Source organism: Corythoichthys intestinalis, chromosome 6 (genome assembly GCF_030265065.1).
Source record: "Corythoichthys intestinalis isolate RoL2023-P3 chromosome 6, ASM3026506v1, whole genome shotgun sequence".
NCBI lineage: Eukaryota > Metazoa > Chordata > Actinopteri > Syngnathiformes > Syngnathidae > Corythoichthys > Corythoichthys intestinalis.
Window position 1 is genome coordinate 5070420 of NC_080400.1, and position 19002 is coordinate 5089421.

Genomic DNA, 19002 nt, shown 5'->3' on the forward strand with positions numbered 1-19002 from the left:
TCAGGGGCTAAAATTGGTATTTGCATGCCCTTATTGCCATCTATTGGTAAAAGATAGAAAGTGCAGCCTATGGGGGAAATGCGTTATAATGGGGGAATGCGTTTTCAGAATAGTGATAAAGGTAAAAGAATATTTAAATGAAATAAACTCGATGCACTTCACCGCGGTTTCGGCCTAAAACACCCTAAAATATGAAGACATTAATATATTAATATTTATTGACGTACATCGCAGCATACACAGGTCGTCCCTGGCTTTTATAGATACGTTACGAACAGATTGGACAAATGACGAAAGTGCCGGGATGAAACAACAGAGGGTTTTAGCTGAACGTCAGCATGAAGGCTAACGCTACGCTAGCCGCTTTGAAACGATTTAAATCAACTAAAAACGCCACCAAAACGTCCCCGAGACCCTCGCTACTAGTAGTTTATCAAGCAATCTTGCTAAATAATTCGTTTTTATCGAGTCAATAAAACATTGTTGTTGTTTTTTTAAAGATTTTGTCGAAGCTAAACTGGATTAGCAACTTGTTATCAAAGTAACCCTTGCTGACGGGCTCTGCTCCTCAAGGGAGCGCCAAAAGCACTTCGTTCCCATCCTCCAAGCCAAAATAAGTCCAAAAAACTTTTTGGGTTTGTCTAATGTCAAAAGTAAGGTAAGTCCTTTTAAAAGGGAAAGAAATACATGTATCGGAGGAATTTATTTGTGTGTAGTAGGGAGAGGAAGCAGCAATTTGACATTGGTAGTTTAAAAAAAAAAAGTGCTTCCAAGCTATATTATTCCGCATAGGTAGTTAAAGAATTCTGGCTAGCTAGGATATATCTACTTGAAAGATGAATAAAATGAGCCCTAGCTTGTACAAATTTGTTGAGAATTCTGGATTTTTGTCATGTAAATAAAACCCAAATTGACTTGTCCACTTGCCAATAGTATCGAAAAGTATCGAAGTAATCGAAACGGAAATGTTGCCTCCTTATACAATGTTTGCAAAAGTATTGATACTCATTGTTTGTTGTTGTACTTACACATTCTTTTAAAAGTAAATGAAAAATTTAATACTATTTTCAAATATATATTTTTATCTATTATATATATATATATATATATTTTTTTTTTTTAAATATATTTAAAATTTTAGTCACTTATTTTATTCTATTCATATTCATTTATTACTATAAATTAATTTAAAAATAAATATACAAATAATTAAAAACACTTTTAAAATTAGAAATGTATAACTATCATCATTCAACTCTATCGACATATTTCCGTAAACTACTAACTACATGTTTTTCAGCTTTTAACCAAGAATTAAGACTGTTTTAGGTCCATATCTCTAAAAAATTCTGGATTTAACCATTTATTCACAAGAATTTTCACTGGAAAAGCTCTGTTTACATATGGCGGCCGCCACATTGACTGACAGACTAGCATCGTACTTCGACATATTTACGTAAAATAAAAGCTAACTACATGTTTTTCAGCTTTAACCTATGATCCAGACTGTTTTACATCCATATCTTAAAGAATTCAGGGATTTAAACATTTATTCACAAGAATTTTCAACAGAAAAGCTGCATTTACATACAGTGCCTTGTAAAAGTATTCGGCCCCCTTGAACCATGCAACCTTTCGCCACATTTCAGGCTTCAAACATAAAGATATAAAATTATAATTTTTTTGTCAAGAATCAACAAGTGGGACACAATCGTGAAGTGGAACAAAATTTATTGGATAATTTAAACTTTTTTAACAAATAAAAAAACTGAAAAGTGGGGCGTGCAATATTATTCGGCCCCCTTGCGTTAATACTTTGTGGTGCCACCTTTTGCTCCAATTACAGCTGCAAGTCGCTTGGGGTATGTTTCTATCAGTTTTGCACATCCAGAGAATGACATTCTTGCCCATTCTTCCTTGCAAAACAGCTCGAGCTCAGTGAGGTTGGATGGAGAGTGTTTGTGAACAGCAGTCTTCAGCTCTTTCCACAGATTCTCCATTGGATTCAGGTCTGGACTTTGACTTGGCCATTCTAACACCTGGATACGTTTATTTTTCAACCATTCCATTGTAGTTTTGGCTTTGTTTTGGATCATTGTCCTGTTGGAAGATAAATCTCCGTCCCAGTCTCAGGTCTTGTGCCGATACCAACAGGTTTTCTTCCAGAATGTTCCTGTATTTGGCTGCATCCATCTTCCCGTCAATTTTAACCATCTTCCCTGTCCCTGCTGAAGAAAAGCAGGCCCAAACCATGATGCTGCCACCACCATGTTTGACAGTGGGGATGGTGTGTTCAGGGTGATGAGCTGTGTTGCTTTTACGCCATACATATCGTTTTGCATTGTGGCCAAAAAGTTCAATTTTGGTTTCATCTGACCAGAGCACCTTCTTCCACATGTTTGGTGTGTCTCCCAGGTGGCTTGTGGCAAACTTTAAACAAAACTTTTTATGGATATCTTTGAGAAATGGCTTTCTTCTTGCCACTCTTCCATAAAGGCCAGATTTGTGCAGCGTACGACTGATTGTTGTCCTATGGACAGACTCTCCCACCTCAGCTGTAGATCTCTGCAGTTCATCCAGAGTGATCATGGGCCTCTTGGCTGCATCTCTGATCAGTTTTCTCCTTGTTTGAGAAGAAAGTTTGGAAGGACGGCCGGGTCTTGGTGGATTTGCAGTGGTCTGATGCTCCTTCCATTTCAATATGATGGCTTGCACAGTCCTCCTTGAGATGTTTAAAGCTTGGGAAATCTTTTTGTATCCAAATCCGGCTTTAAACTTCTCCACAGGAGTATCTCGGACCTGCCTGGTGTGTACCTTGGTTTTCATAATGCTCTCTGCACTTTAAACAGAACCCTGAGACTATCACAGAGCAGGTGCATTTATACGGACACTTGATTACACACAGGTGGATTCTATTTATCATCATCGGTCATTTAGGACAACATTGGATCATTCAGAGATCCTCACTGAACTTCTGGAGTGAGTTTGCTGCACTGAAAGTAAAGGGGCCGAATAATATTGCTAGCCCCACTTTTCAGTTTTTTATTTGTTGAAAAAGTTTAAATTATCCAATAAATGTTGTTCCACTTCACGATTGTGTCCCACTTGTTGTTGATTCTTGACAAAAAGAGATTGTTTTACGCCCATATCTATAAAGAATTCAGGGATTTAAGCATTTATTCACAATAATTTTCACCGGAAAAGCTGTTTACATATGGCGGCCGCCACATTGACTGATAGACTAGCATCGTACTTTGACATTTTTATGTGAAATAATTCCTAGCTGCACTATTTTTATTGCTTTTAACCAAGAATCCAGACTTTTACGCCCTTATCTATAAAGAATTCAGGGATTTAAGCATTTATTCACAAGAATTTTCACCGGAAAAGCTGTTTACATATGGCGGCCGCCAAATTGACTGACAGACTAGCATTGTACTTCGGCATATTCACGTAAAATAAATGCTAACTACATGTTTTTCAGCTTTTAACCTAGAATCGAGACAGTTTTACGTCCATATCTATAAAGAATTCAGGGATTTAAACATTTATTCACAAGAATTTTCACCGGAAAAGCTGCGTTTAGATATGGCGGCCGCCACATTGACTGACATAGCATCTTCGGCATATTTATGTAAAATAATTGCTAGCTGTACTTTTTATTTTTTTTTGCTTTTTTTTTTTGCTTTTAACCAAGAATCGAGACAGTTTTACGCCCATATCTATTAAAAATTCAGGGATTTAAGCATTTATTCACAAGAATTTTCACTGGAAAAGCTGTTTACATATGGCGGCCACCAAATTGACTGACAGACTAGCATCGTACGTCGACATATTTACGTAAAATAAATGCTAACTACATGTTTTTTAGCTTTTAACCAAGAATTGAGACTGTTTTACATCAATATCTATAAAGAATTAAGGGATTTAAGCATTTATTCACAAGAATTTTAACCGGAAAAGTCCTTTTTACATATGGGGGCCTCCAGATTGACTGACAGACTAGCATCGTACTTCGACATATTTACGTAAAATAAATGCTAACTGCATCTTTTTTTTTTTGTTTTGTTTTGGGTTTTTTTTTTTTTTTTTTTGCTTTTAACCAAGAATCGAAACTGTTTTACGCCCATATCTATTAAGAATTCAGGGATTTAAGCATTTTTTCACAAGAATTTTAACCGGAAAAGCTGTTTACGTATGGCGGCCGCCAATTTGACTGACAGACTAGCATCGTACTTCAACATATTTACGTAAAATAAATGCTAACTACATGTTTTTCAGCTTTTAACCAAGAATCGAGACTGTTTTACGTCCATATCTAAAGAATTCAGGGATTTAAACATTTATTCACAAGAATTTTCACCAGAAGGCCGCATTTGCATGCGGCGGCCGCCACATTGACTGACAGACTAGCATCGTACTTCGACATATTTATGTAAAATAACTGCTAACTGCACTTTTTTTTTTTCTGTGCTATTAACCAAGAATCGAGGCTGTTTTACGCCCTAATCTATAAAGAATTCAGGGATTTAAGCATTTATTGACAAGAATTTTAACTGGAAAAGCTGCGTTTACATATGGCAGCCGCCACATTGACTGACATAGCATCGTACTTCGGCATATTTACGTAAAATAATTGCTAGCTGTGCTTTTTTTGCTTTTAACCAAGAATCGGGACTGTTTTACGCCCGTATCTATTAAGAATTCAGGGATTTAAGCGTTTATTCACAAGAATTTTAACCGGAAAAGCTGTTTACATATGGCGGCCACCAAATTGACTGACAGACTAGCATCGTACTTTGACATATTTATGTAAAATAATTGCTAGCTGCACTATATATATATATATATATATTTTTTTTTTTTTTTGCTTTTAACTAAGAATCGAGACTGTTTTACGCCCATATCTAGAAAGAATTCAGGGATTTAAGCATTTATTCACAAGAATTTTCACCGGAAAAGCTGTTTACATATGGCGGCCGCCACATTGACTGACAGACTAGCATCATACTTAAACATATTTACGTAAAATAAACACTAACTACACGTTTTTGGCCATGAGTGCCCTCTAGTGGAGAGAAAACATTAACTCTGTTTGGTATCATAGAGTCATTTGGTTATTGTTTTGACGTCTCATTGGTGAAACTGAGACGGCCAGTGTCTGCATCTCTGACAATAATAAAGTCAATATGTAGAATAAACATGAAAAATGTAATGACTAGTGTAGCCCAAAGTAGTGGAGTAAAAGTAGTGTTTCTTCACAAATCTACTCATGTAAAATTAAAAAGTATTGTGTGGTAAAATTTCCCTAAGAAGTACATTTTTCTCAAAAAGTTACTCAAGTAAATGTAACGTGTTACTACCCTCCTCTGATCTTCAGGGCCCCCACATGGTGTCAACCGGAAATACAATTAGCTAACAATAGAATATTCATAGTTGGTGTAACGAGGATGGTTGGACAGCGCCACATGATTGGACGTCTATGACTGTCAATGGAACTGAAAGCGCTAATAGGACATTTGTGACCAAACCTTATGTGAACCAATAAGAAAACTGATTTTGTGTTGTGTTTTTGTGTCGCTAGGCGACAAGATACCTCCCAGACTCAATGATTTCGGCGTCCCTGAAGCACTTCGGCCGTCAGCTGATACGCGTCAAGGTTCTGGACCTGAGCAGCGACGACACCCAGCTGTCGCGCTGCCTCAACACCTGCGACCTGGTAGTGCTGGGCGTGGGTAGCACGCTGGGCGCCGGCGTCTACGTGGTGGCCGGGAGCGTGGCCAAAATTACCTCAGGCCCCGCCATCATCCTGTCTTTCCTCATCGCATCCGTGGCTTCCATCCTGGCCGGCCTGTGCTACGCCGAGTTCGGCGCCCGCACACCCAAAACCGGCTCCGCCTACCTCTACAGCTACGTCACGGCCGGAGAGTTGCAGGCCTTCGTCACCGGCTGGAGTCTCCTCGTATCTTATTCCATCGGTGAGATTTCAGCCAAGTTGTTTTTTATTTGGGCGGTCGGGGGCAGGGTCATTTCAGAAAAAAATCTCCCATATAGTAAGGCAAAAATTAAGCCTGGGAATGATTTAAACCGAGATTAATCGTGTCAATGCGAACAATCTCGTGGTTTTACGCAATCCAATGATGAGTTGGTATTTGGCCCACCTTTTTTATTGTCTCCTCAGACAAAACATTTTGTCTCTTTTGTTGCTCTGCCATCTTTGCTGAGGTCACGTGAAAGAGTACACATTGACTTCCTTCTTTATAACGAGCGGGGAAAGGGGGGAGAGACTTATGCTGTGAAGCAGTCGGCACATTTGTAGTTTTTTATTGTGGGGCATGGTTCCTGCCACCCTCCTCAAAGTTAATTGGTGTCAGTGAAAATGACACAGAAGTGTTATTGAACAAGTTGTCAGTAGACGGATAATCACAAATGTTAGGAAAATGTTGTATAAAGGTAGAAAGTTACCTAGTGTTGCTTTAATATAAAAGTTAATTAAAAAATTAATATTAAAAAGATATATAAAAAAACTCAATAAACGAATATAAAATATATATATACTGTATAAATTACAATTAAATAAATGAATAAATGTGGAAAAATAAACTAAACACTAAATTAAAAAAAGTTTAAAAATGTAAACAATTATTTTAAAGTATATTTAAAAAATGTGACAGTAACAAAAAATATATATATATATATATATATATATATATATATATATATATATATAATATATTAGGGCTGTCAAAATTATCGCGTTAACGCGCGGTAATTAATTTTTTTAATTAATCACGTTAAAATATTTGACGCAATTAACGCACATGTCCCGCTCAGACAGTATTCTGCCTTTTGGTAAGTTTTACAGAAAGGCTTTTTGTGCTGCAGCACAACAGCGAACTCTTGTGGTCGCTTTGCGACATGGTTTATATTTTTCTTGCCAGTTCATATGGCTGCACGACGTCTCGGGCTGAAGCCTACGTTGTAATGTTGTGCTTATATGATCCTTGGACAAGATTTGTCCGTAAGTATGGTTGTTGTAAAGAATGTACATCTTATATTAGTAAGCGAAATGTTCTATTTTTTGTATGAGACGCTTTTTGTTTATGTTTAGTGAACCTGTATAGCGTGCTAAGCTAACGTTGTTGCTAATGCAATGCTTGTGTACTTTTTTGTTGTAGTTTTATGACGGTCTAAAGAGGACAATGGTTTGAGGCTAATTTATTAATAAATCAGATGAAAAAGGAAGAAGTCTGATTATTAAGGCGTCGTTCACTAGCTGTCTAGCTTTGGAAAAAGTAAACGCTTCGGAGTGAGGACAGCATAGACAGATTAAAATGACAGTAGAGTGAAATGCCCACTACAGTCCTTATGTACCGTATGTTGAATGTACAGTGGGGAGAACAAGTATTTGATACACTGCCAATGGATTTTCCCATTGGCAGTGTATCAAATACTTATTCTCCCCACTGTATATATCCATCTTGTGTCTTATCTTTCCATTCCAACAATTTATTTTACAGAATAAATATAATTTACAGAAAAATATGGCATATTTTATAGATGGTTTGAATTGCGATTAATTACGATTAATTAATTTTTAAGCTGTAATTAACTCGATTAAAAATTTTAATCGTTTGACAGCCCTAATATATATATATAATATATATATACAGTGGGGAAAACAAGTATTTGATATACTACCAATGGGTTTTCCCATTGACTGTATCAAATACTTGTTCTCCCCACTGTATATACAGTGGTACCTCTACATACGATCGCTTCGACACACGAACTTTTCGACATCCGACGTAAAATTTGACTCGCCATTTGTTTCTACATCCGACGACATGCTCGAAATAGGACGACAATGGCAGCACCGCAGACGAATGCACGGCGGATTTTCTTGTGTGACAAATCAACACTGGTTTCAGAAAAGCTTGGTACAGGTGGTGAAACAAGGAAAAAGTTGACGCTTACCTTCTAAATGAAGATGCAAATGACAGAAAAATATGAGCGTAAGGTGGGCATCCGTGAAATGGCTCAACAATACATCTCCACGGTCCTCCTCCGACCATCGTTCGCCAGTCTTTATAAGTTAAGCTGACAATTCTTATTGTGGTAACATCTCCAGAGAAATCGCCAACTTCGCCACGTTTTTATCATTTATTTCACAACTTATTCAAAACAAAAACACCTTCTGTCTGCCGCAATTGACGGTGTTCTCAAGAAAGCATTCAAAGTGAAAGTGAAACTCAAGCTCACCGGTCTGTGTCTGGCACGTAAGCCCCGCGGTGCGTTCAGGGTCAGCAAAAAACGTCCGCCACATTAGAACCCGATTCGTTACATTAATACAGGAATTATTATTATTATTATTATTCCGATTTTGATTTATAATTTATTTGTTTTGCTATGTGTAATTGCCATTTGTAATAGTACCAGCAGTTTTTTTAAGGATTTAGTGAAGGTTTTTGGGCTGTGGAACGAATTAATGGAATTATAATGTATTCCTATGGGAAAATCCTGCTCGACATACGACCATTTCGACTTACAAACAAGGTCCTGGAACGGATTAACTTCGTACGTAGAGGTACCACTGTATATTCTTTTGTCTACACTTATAGATTAGTTGATTTTTTTTTTCCATTTATTCAAGACAATTGCTATAGGTTGGTTTTAAATACCTGACCTGTTTCAGTGAACACTTCATGAAGGCGGAAGTGTTCGCCAAAACAGGTCAGGTAATTAAAAACAACTACTATATAAATATATATTCCCACAAGAAACGGCTACATATACCTACAGTGGTATGAAAAACTATATAAACCTTTTGGAATTTCTCACATTTCTGCATAAAATCACCATCAAATGCGATCTAACCTTTGTCAAAATCACACAGATGAAAATACAGTGTCTGCTTTAACTAAAACCACCTAAACATTTTTAGGTTTTCATATTTTAATGAGGATACCATGCAAACAATGACAGAAGCGGGAAAACAAAGTAAGTGAACCCTCTGCCTAAGGCAGTACTTCTCAAATAGTGGGGCAGCCTCCCCCACCCCCCCGGGGGGGCGCAGAGCAATGCTGGGGGTGGTGCATGTGACCTTGGGGAACATACATTTTTGTTATACTAGATTAAAGTGTAATGGCACACAATGGCACATCCACTCAGTGAGTGGCAGTGCCACTCATTTTTATCATGTGCGCAGTATTTTTTGAAAAAAAACGAGCACACAGCAAAGAGCTCTGGAGATATGAAAAGCTTAGACAAGGAAATATGTAGCATATGTAGCATTTAGCTTTTGGCTTTGACTTTTAGTACAGTGGGAGATGAAGAAAGACCAGACTGTTTACTTTCGCAGCGGACAGCCGGAATTATTTTTTTCAACGAGTGCCAAATATTGCCAACAATTCTCCCGCTTTGTAAGTGTTACATCGGTAAACCAGCGAGCACTGTCAGCATCATACAAGGTGGCATACCAAGCTGCTCAGTGCAAAATAACCACACCATAGCAAAGGAGCTAATACTGCATGCAGCAAAAATAAATACTGTCCCTCTCTCCAATGACACTGTTCTTTTTGTCGTGTTAATTTTTCTTTTTTCGGTCTAATTGTTCGACATATCATCCTAATGAGTTAATGTTGCTAATCAATTTGAATTTATTATCATTTATTGATTTTATTCAGTTTTATTTTTTAGCGTCAAACGGTTAAAAATGTATGGAGTGTATTTTTACAGAAGGGATGTTTTTGTTTTTTTTTTGACACTTTATTGTAAGTTGATCTATATTCATTTTACTTTAATATTTAAAAGAACACAATGTTATGCAGAGTTGTACTTATAATAATTTGAATTTTGTATACAAATGATACTACAGTATATTTACAGTGGTGGCAGAGAATTGGGGGGGCGCGGAACGTTTGCGTGTTCCTGGGTGGGGCGTAACAGAAAATAATTGAGAAGCACTGGCCTAAGGAGAATTTAAGAGGAATTGAAACCAATTTTTACCAAACATTTTAAGTCAGGTGTGTGCCCAATAGGAGTGGGAACCTCAGGGCAACTCACGATACGATACGATTCGCGATACAAGGCTCACGATAACGATTATATCACGATACAGCGATTATCGATATACTGGTCAGAAATTTGATACATGATATTCTACGATACAACTGTTGAAACGGAAAAAATATATATATATATTTCAAAATAGAAAAAAATACTGTTTAAGTCATTTATTGAACAGTGACACTTTTTTTTGTGCAACATTGCTGTAAAATATACATCTACTGCAAATTGTGTACCTGCACATATGGAGGAAACACACCACAACCACTGATATCTCTTGGAGAGATCATGATGAATGGCACCGTTAATTTCTTTAAAGTTTTAAATCTTTTAAAAAATAATTAACAGAGCTGTAGGTGTCTGTCAGCAGTTGAGCTTGGAGTGGGGCAACGATAAAATTGGTGGGTCTTTTCTTCGTATTTGACCTTTGTTGCCAAAAGCATTGGTTTGAGCACTTCCCCAATCTGCTTCAGCATTTGAGATGTTGCACTCGGTCAGTCGCATTCTTCCTCACCTTAAAAACAAAACAAAAAATATTAGCTACTTAATAGCTTTTGAGTTTAAGTCCTGATTTTTTTGTTTTTGTTGTTGTGCTGGAAGTATTGAGTAAAATAAAAAATATGAATGTATAGAAATTAAAAATGCAATAATTACCTATTTTTAATATGTAGGCTACATTAATTATCATGCACATCACCTTATATATCTTGGAAGCTATTCAAACCATTTTTATAGCTTATTGTATCAAAATGGTAGTAATAACAGTTTGTGTAGTAAACTAGATGGAAAGTGGTACTCAAATAATATCAAATAAATCAGTAAATTCATGTAGGCTTGTTCGATATTCCTTTTCATCCAGTTTAGGGTCCTGGTTTATTTTATATCATTCAACACCAAATATCATCAAAATAATACATGTAAATTAAAAAGTCAATTACATTGCAAAACTTTCTTACCTCATGTGATGAAAGCGAAGCACACAAACTCCGGTGTCCCCTACGTCACCAGCTGCCAGTGAACCTTATTTTTCTTAGACAATTCTTGCATACAGCAAAGTCCTTGTTCACATTACTTCCTTTCTTGTTGGTGTAAAATCTAAAGTGTGTCCACATGTGTGATTTGTAGCAATATTTTCTAACTTTGTCCTCCAACGTTCTCACGGAGCTTTATTTTTTTCAACACACTAGCAGCTTCGTCTCTTCTTCTCTAGACGACTTGTGCGCACTTTACCTTCACCGCCACTCATGAGCGCCCCCTAGTGGGCCGCCAAGGAATTGCTCAAACATTGAGCAGTTTACAACATTCATACTCCATTGTATTGCCAATATGTCAACTAAAAGTATCGATACTTGGCGGGAGCATATCGATAACCAATCGGGTTGCGAAATATCGCGATATATCGGTGTATCGAGATATTGTCACACTCTTAGTGCCCAATCACTAATGAGTGGTTTAAAGCTGCCCTGCCCACTATAAAACACACACCTGGTAAGAAACGTCTTGAAGAGAAGCATTGTCTGATGTGCATTGTGGCACAGTTATAAGAGCTGTCTGAAGATCTGTGATCCAAGATTGTTGATTTGTACAAAGCTGAGAAAGGATACAAAACCATCTCTAAAAGTCTGGATGTTCAGAGAAGGCGTCTACAAATGGAGAGTTTGGCACTGTTGCCTCTCTCCCAAGGAGTGGCCATGCACCAAAGATGACGCCAAGAGTTCAGCGCAGAATACTCAGAGAGGTAAAAAAGAACCCTAGAGTGTCTGCTAAAGACTTACAGAAATCACTGACACGGTCCAATATCTCTTTGCACACATCAGCTATATGTAAAACAATGGCCAAGAATGGTGTTGATGGGCGCATTCCACGTAGGAAGCCACTGCTGTCTAAAAAAAAACCAAAAAAAACATTGTTGCTCGTTTAATGTTCACACTTGGACACTACACAGAAGTTTTGGAAAAATATTTTGTGGACTGATGAAACCAAAGTTGAATTGTTTGGGAGTAACACAAACCGTCATGTGTGGAGGAAAAATGAAACCGCTCACCAACATCAAACCCTCATCCCACCGTGAAGCGTGGTGGATGGAGCATCATGATATGCTGCCTCAGGGCCTGGTCAACTTTAAATCATTAATGGAAGATTGAATTGAAAAGTTTATCGTGATGTTTTGCACGAAAACCTGAAGCCGTCTCACAGCTGAAGCTAAAAAGAGGATGTATGCTGCAACAAGACAATGATCCAAAACATAGAAGTTAATGCACTTCAGAATGGTTTCAGAAGAACAAAATACACATTCTGGAGTGGCCAAGTCAAAGTATAGACTTGAACCCCATTGAGATGCTGTGGTATGACCTAAAGACAGCGATTCATGCCAGACATCCCAGGAATCTGACTGAACTACAGCAGTTTTGTCGACGAATGGGCCAAGATTAGTCCTCATCGATGTGCCAGACTGATCTGCAGCTACAGGAAGCATGTGGTTGAAGTTATTGCTGCCAAAGGGGTGGCCACAAAATATCAAATGTGATGGTTCACTTACTTATTTTTCCCCCTTCTGTCATGGTTTGCATTGTATCCTCATTAAAATATGAAAACTGAGGGAATTCGGCCTCCAGCCAAGCCACCGAACCAGTAGGTGTACTGCTGGCGCAGCCCCAACAAGTCGGCCGGAAAGACCAAACTCTGCGCATTCACTCCAGCGTTAACCCTTCGTACCGACTCCAATTGGAACGGTTTAAAGACAGCTGACCGAGAACAGGTTGACAATTAATTCGCGACAGTGATCAAAAAGCAAGGCAAAATAGATGACGGAGAGGCAGTGCAAAATCCAGGGTCCGGAAAAAAAACGGACACATCGGAATGTTCCCGAGAAGCGACGGTTGTTAGCTAAATATTCAGTCTTTTGAAAGCTGCGGTGGAGTGGGCCGGGCGGAAGGGGTGCCTGGGTGTCGTCTTGGGATCATCTTTCTGTGGCAGGTTTGGGCGGTCAAGTTCGTGTGTCATCTTTCGTGGCTGGGTCGTGGTTGCCACGGCAATTGAGGCATGTCTTGACGTCCAAGGCGCCGAGCTATCAACTTGTTGCCATGGTAGGGCGGGGGTGTCCTGACCCCACCGAAGAGATGCTGACGTCTTGTCCTTCGCTTATCAGGCGAGGGCTTGTCAACTTTACTGTGTCAAATGGCATGGAGTAACATCTCCTTATACTATGGTTATAGTAATGGTAAATGGAAAATGGCGTTATACTTATATAGCGCTTTTCCACCTTTCAAGGCGCTCAAAGTAAAATGAATGAATGTGTTAGACTAATGCAAACAGTTATACGGTGTCTGCGAGAAAAGTAACTATCCCCTTAAAAACTTATAAATATTTGGGTGGTTTTAGTTAAAGCAGACACTGTTTTTCATCTGTGGGATTTTGATAAAAGATCACATCACATTTGATGGTGATATTATGCAGAAATGTGAGAAATTCCAAAAGGTTCAGCTACTTTTACATACCACTGCATAAACTAAATTACGAATGCATTAAAACTCAAACCAAAACTTACCCTATGTTGGTCTTAACAGGAAGCAGCTGGATTCACCCATGTTAATTGAGTTATGTCATCTTCACTGTTGCCACCAGGTGGCAATTTTTCCACCCTAATCAATGAAACTAAATGCAAACATTTTCAAAACAAACCATTACAATGCCAGGAATACTCGAAGCTGCAAAATTTGATTCAAAGCTTTTTTTCTCATCGAATTACTCAAGTTAATCAATTCATTGTAGGCAGCACTAGAAATGTGTATAAACAATACGAAGCATGGAGTAACGTCTCCTTAAACTATGGTTAAATGCTTTACTATAATGAATGTGTTAGACTAATGCAAACAGTTATACGGTGTCTGCGAGACAAAACCTATAAATATTTGGGTAGTTTTAGTTAAACCACACACAGTTTTTTCATCTGTGTGATTTTGACAAAGATCACATCACATTTGATGGTGATTTTATGCAGAAATGTGACAAATTCCAAAAGGTTCGGATACTTTTTCATACCACTGCAAAAACTAAATTACGAATGCATCAAAACTCAAACCAAAACTTACCTTATGTTGGTCTTAACCGGAAGCAGCTGGATTCACCCTTGTTAAATTATCTCATATTCACAGTTGCCACTAGGTGGCAGTTTTTCCACCCAAATCAATAAAAGTAAATGGCAAACAATTTCAAAACAAACCATTACAATGCCAGGAATACTCGAAGCTGCAAAATTTGATTCAAAGCTTTTTTTCTCATCGAATTACTCAAGTTAATCGATTCATCGTAGGCAGCACCAGAAATGTGTATAAACAATACGAAGCATGGAGTAACGTCTCCTTAAACTATGGTTAAATGCTTTACTATAATGAATGTGTTAGACTAATGCAAACAGTTATACGGTGTCTGCGAGACAAAACCTATAAATATTTGGGTGCTTTTAGTTAAACCACACACGGTTTTTTCATCTGTGTGATTTTGACAAAAGATCACATCACATTTGATGGTGATTTCATGCAGAAATGTGACAAATTCCAAAAGGTTCAGCTACTTTTTCATACCACTGCATAAACTAAATTACGAATGAATTAAAACTCAAACCAAAGCTTACCTTATGTTGGTCTAAATAGGAAGCAGCTGGATTCACCCTTGTTAAATGAGTTCTGTCATATTCACTGTTGCCTCTTGGTGGCAGTTTTTCCCACCCAAATCAATAAAACTTAATGCAAACACTTTCAATGCCAGGAATACTCGAAGCAACCAAAGTTGATTCAAAGCTTTTTTCTAATCGAATTACTCGAGTTAATAGATTCATCGTAGGCACCACTAGAAATGTGTATAAACAATAGGAAGTGACCGCAAATTGAAGTTGGTCCTCCATCAGACACGAATTTATATAAAGATTATATCAGTTGCTTGCGCTGCCTTCGTGTCGGTAGTTTTTGTTTGTGCGGCTATCGTTTTGTAGGTATTTACAATTCTTTTATAGGTCAATATGAGATCATCCAGCCCGCCATTTTAAGATACTGGAGCACTTTTGTTTTGCTTTATGCTTAGGTACGTCGAGCGTGGCCAGGACGTGGAGCAGCACCTTCGACATGCTGATCGGAGGCAAAATCCAGAAGTGGAGCAAAAATAACGCCCCGATGAACTTTTCTGACGTCCTGGCGGAATACCCGGATATTTTTTCAGTCTTGCTCGTCATCATTTTGACAAGTTAGTGCCATTTCAACAAGGGCGTAGGTTTGGTCTCAACATTGGTAGGGACGATATACAGTGGGGCAAATAAGTATTTAGTCAACCATTAATTGTGCAAGTTCTCCCACATGAAAAGATTAGAGAGGCCTGTAATTGTCAACATGGGTAAACCTCAACCATGAGAGACAGAATGTGGAAAAAAAAACAAAATCACATTGTTTGATTTTTAAAGAATTTATTTCTAAATTAGAGTGGAAAATAAGTATTTAGTCACCTACGAACAAGCAAGATTTCTGGCTGTCAAAGAGGTCTAACGAGGTTCCACTCGTTACCTGTATTAACGGCACCTGTTATAACTCATTATCGTATAAAAGACACCTGTCCACAACACACTCCAAACTCCACTATGGCCGAGACATAAGAGCTGTCGAAGGACACCAGAGACAAAATTGTAGACCTGCACCAGGCTGGGGAGACTGAATCTGCAATAGGTAAAACGCTTGGTGGAAAGAAATCAACTGTGTCAGCAATTAATAGAAAATGGAAGGCATACAAGACCACGGATAATATCCCTCAATCTCGGGCTCCATGCAAGATCTCACCTCGGAATATAAGTATTTGGTCAATACCAAAAGTTCATCTCAATACTTTATGTACCCTTTGTTGGCAATAACGGAGGGCAAACGTTTTCTGTAACTTTTCACAAGCTTTTCACACACTGTTGCTGGTATTTTGGCCCATTCCTCCATGCAGATCTCCTCTAGAGCAGGGGTTTTCAACCCAGTCCTCAAGGCACACTGTGGGTCCTGGTTTTTGTTCCAGCCGATCCAGCAGAGACAGTTGAACCAATGAGGCTTCTGCTAAAACAAGCCACACCTGACTGCAATCAACTGATTGCACTTGTAAAACACCAGATTGGGGAAAAAGTGTTGTCATCTTGTTTGGTAAGAATGAAATCCTGCACCCACAGTGTGCCTTAGTGGAATAGGTTGGGAACCCCTGCTCTAGAGCAGTGATGTTTTGCGGCTGTCATTGGGCAACACAGACTTCAACTCCCTCCGCAGATTTTCTATGGGGTTGAGATCTGGAGACTGGTTAGGCCACTCCAGGACCTTGAAGTGCTTCTTACGAAGCCACTCCTTTGTTGCCCTGGCCGTGTGTTTGGGATCATTGTCATGCTGAAAGACTTAGCCACGTCTCATCTTCAATGCACTTGCTGATGTAAGGAGATTTTCACTCAAAATCTGTCGATACATGGCCCCATTCATTCTTTCCTTTACACAGGTCAGTTGTCCTGGTCCCTTTGCAGAAAAACAGCCCCAAAGCATGATGTTTCCACCTCCATGCTTCACAGTGGGTATGGTACAATTCGGTATTCTTGTCCAAACAGAATCTGTTTCTAACAAAAAGTTCTATTTTGGTTTCATCTGACCATAACACATTTTCCCATTCCTCTTCTGGATCATCCAAATGCTCTCTAGCGAAACGCAGACGGGCCTGGATGTGTACTTTCTTCAGCAGGGGGACACGTCTGGCAGTGCAGGATTTGAGTCCCTGGTGGCGCCTTTGTTACTGTGGTCCCAGCTCTCTGTAGGTCATTCACTAGGTCCCCCCGTGTGGTTCTGGAATTTTTGCTCCCGGTTCTTGTTATCATTTTGACACCACAGGGTGAGTAGAGAGTTGAAAGTCCGTGTTGCCCCACGACAGCCCCAAAACATCACTGCTCTAGAGGAGATCTGCATGAAGGAATGGGCCAAAATACCAGCAACAGTGTGTGAAAAGCTTGTGAAGAGTTACAAAAAATATTTGGCCTCCGTTATTGCCAACAAAGGGTACATACCAAAGTATTGAGATGAACTTTTGGTATAGACCAAATACTTATTTTCCACCATGAATTTCAATAAATTCTTTAAAAATCAAACGATGTGATTTTTTTTTTTTTTTTTTTTCCCCCCCCACATTCTCTCTAATGGTTGAGGTTTACCCATGTTGACAATTACAGGCCTCTCTAATATTTTCAAGTTGGAGAACTTGCACAATTAGTGGTTGACTAAACACTTATTTGCCCCACTGTATAAGTGTCTAAGATAGGTGCCTGTTTTGGTTTTAGGTCAGTAGCAGCTTTGGTTTTGTCAATATTTGAATTTGAAGTTTTGGAAAATAGGCCCCTACGAATCGGCCCTGCGCCCCGTGTCATGTCAACATATTATGAAGTCTACGGCTCAACCGTCGTTAACATTTTTCGAATTTCATAAATTTTGATTTATTGACCTATTTTGCACTTGCACCAATTGTTTTAAATAAAACAAGAAATGGAATCATGAAATCCAAATGTTTTATTGCGATCAATATCTGCAATAAAAATGACATATTATTTATGTTTAAATGTACATACCTTCTTCATCCGGCAAATATAATATAATTTGTAATTTCACCTCAAGTGGCCGACGTATCAATCTAAACTTCACGTCAACTCGGGCTGCACACAGATTGTTATAATTTTATCCACAAATGATCAACGCAGTGTTAAGAGCAATCGTACTTTCTCATCTACGTCTCGTATACGTCGTGCTGAATCCATTTTTGGAGATTCCGTGCATTCCTTTGCTTTAATTTTTCTGTTTTAACTTTGTCAACACACTGCTTTCTTCAACCGCAACTAATGTTTTTTTGAAACTGGAAGTTCAGAGCAGACATTTTCCAAGATGCCCCCTTCCCCCTATATTTTGCTCAGGAAACTTGTCTATTGGTTCAGGTGATAGGGCTGTCAAAATGATCACGTTAACAGGCGGTAATTTTAAAAATGAATCACGTTAAAACATTTGACGCAATTAACGCACATGCCCCGCTCAAACAAATTAGAATGACAGCACAGTCCAATGCCAACTTGTTACTTGTGTATTTGGGAGTTTTGTCGCCCTCTGCTGGCGCTTGGGTGCGACTGATTTTATGCGCTTAAGCACCCGATGAGCATCGTGTAATTATTGACACCAACAATGGCGGGCTACTAGTTTATTTTTTGATTGAAAATTTTACAAATTTTATTAAAACCAAAACATTAAGAGGGGTTTTAATATAAATGTTTTATAATTTGTACTAACATTTATCTTTTAATCACTACAAGTTTAAGGAGGTAGACTAGTGCCAAAAGAAGTGAGGTTGTAAAATGAAAATTATCCCTGTAAAATGACCGATTTTGACTAAAAAAAAAAAACACTTGTACTTCCAAATGTTGCGTTGTAAAATAAACATGAAAAAAACTCGAAGGAATAAATTGTCCTACAAGTTTTTTTCTGTTTGCAAGTATTTTTTTTTTTTTTTTTGTTCTACAGGTGTTTTTTCTTCACTACGGGTTAAAAATGAGCAATTACAAGTGCACAAGTTTTGTCACATTCTTGTCGAGTTTTATGAGGCAAAAACGATACTCGTAACCTAGTTTTAAAATTTTAAAAATACCTGTAAAATGACTAATTTTAACTTGCAAAACAAAAAAAATAACTTGTATTTCCAAATTTTGCGTTGTGAAATAAACATGAAAAAAACACACAATGCAAAAAAAAATTACTTCATGTGTTTTTTTTTTTCATTTACAAGTGATTTTTTTGTTCTACGTGTGTTTTTTCTTTGCTGCAGGTTAAAAACCACCAATTACAACCTCACGAATTTTGTCTCCCCCTTGTCGCGTTTTCAAAGACAAAAGTCACTTGTAACCAC

At 38.2% G+C, this 19002-nt stretch overlaps 1 protein-coding gene across 3 annotated transcripts in view; it reads left to right on the forward strand.

The window, feature by feature from the left end:
* The first annotated feature begins 287 nt into the window (after positions 1 to 287).
* Positions 288 to 19002, forward strand: part of LOC130917927 (high affinity cationic amino acid transporter 1-like) — a 57028-nt gene continuing 38313 nt past the window's right edge. For 2 of the 3 annotated variants that reach the window (XM_057839710.1, XM_057839711.1), the window contains exons 1-3: positions 288 to 658; positions 5585 to 5978; positions 15148 to 15306. In XM_057839710.1, coding sequence (XP_057695693.1) covers positions 5609 to 5978; positions 15148 to 15306 — 529 coding nt within the window. In that variant the 5' untranslated portion in view covers positions 288 to 658; positions 5585 to 5608. Of the gene's footprint in view, positions 659 to 5584; positions 5979 to 6781; positions 7022 to 15147; positions 15307 to 19002 lie in introns of those variants that run through there. The other variant, XM_057839712.1, reaches the window with a different exon arrangement.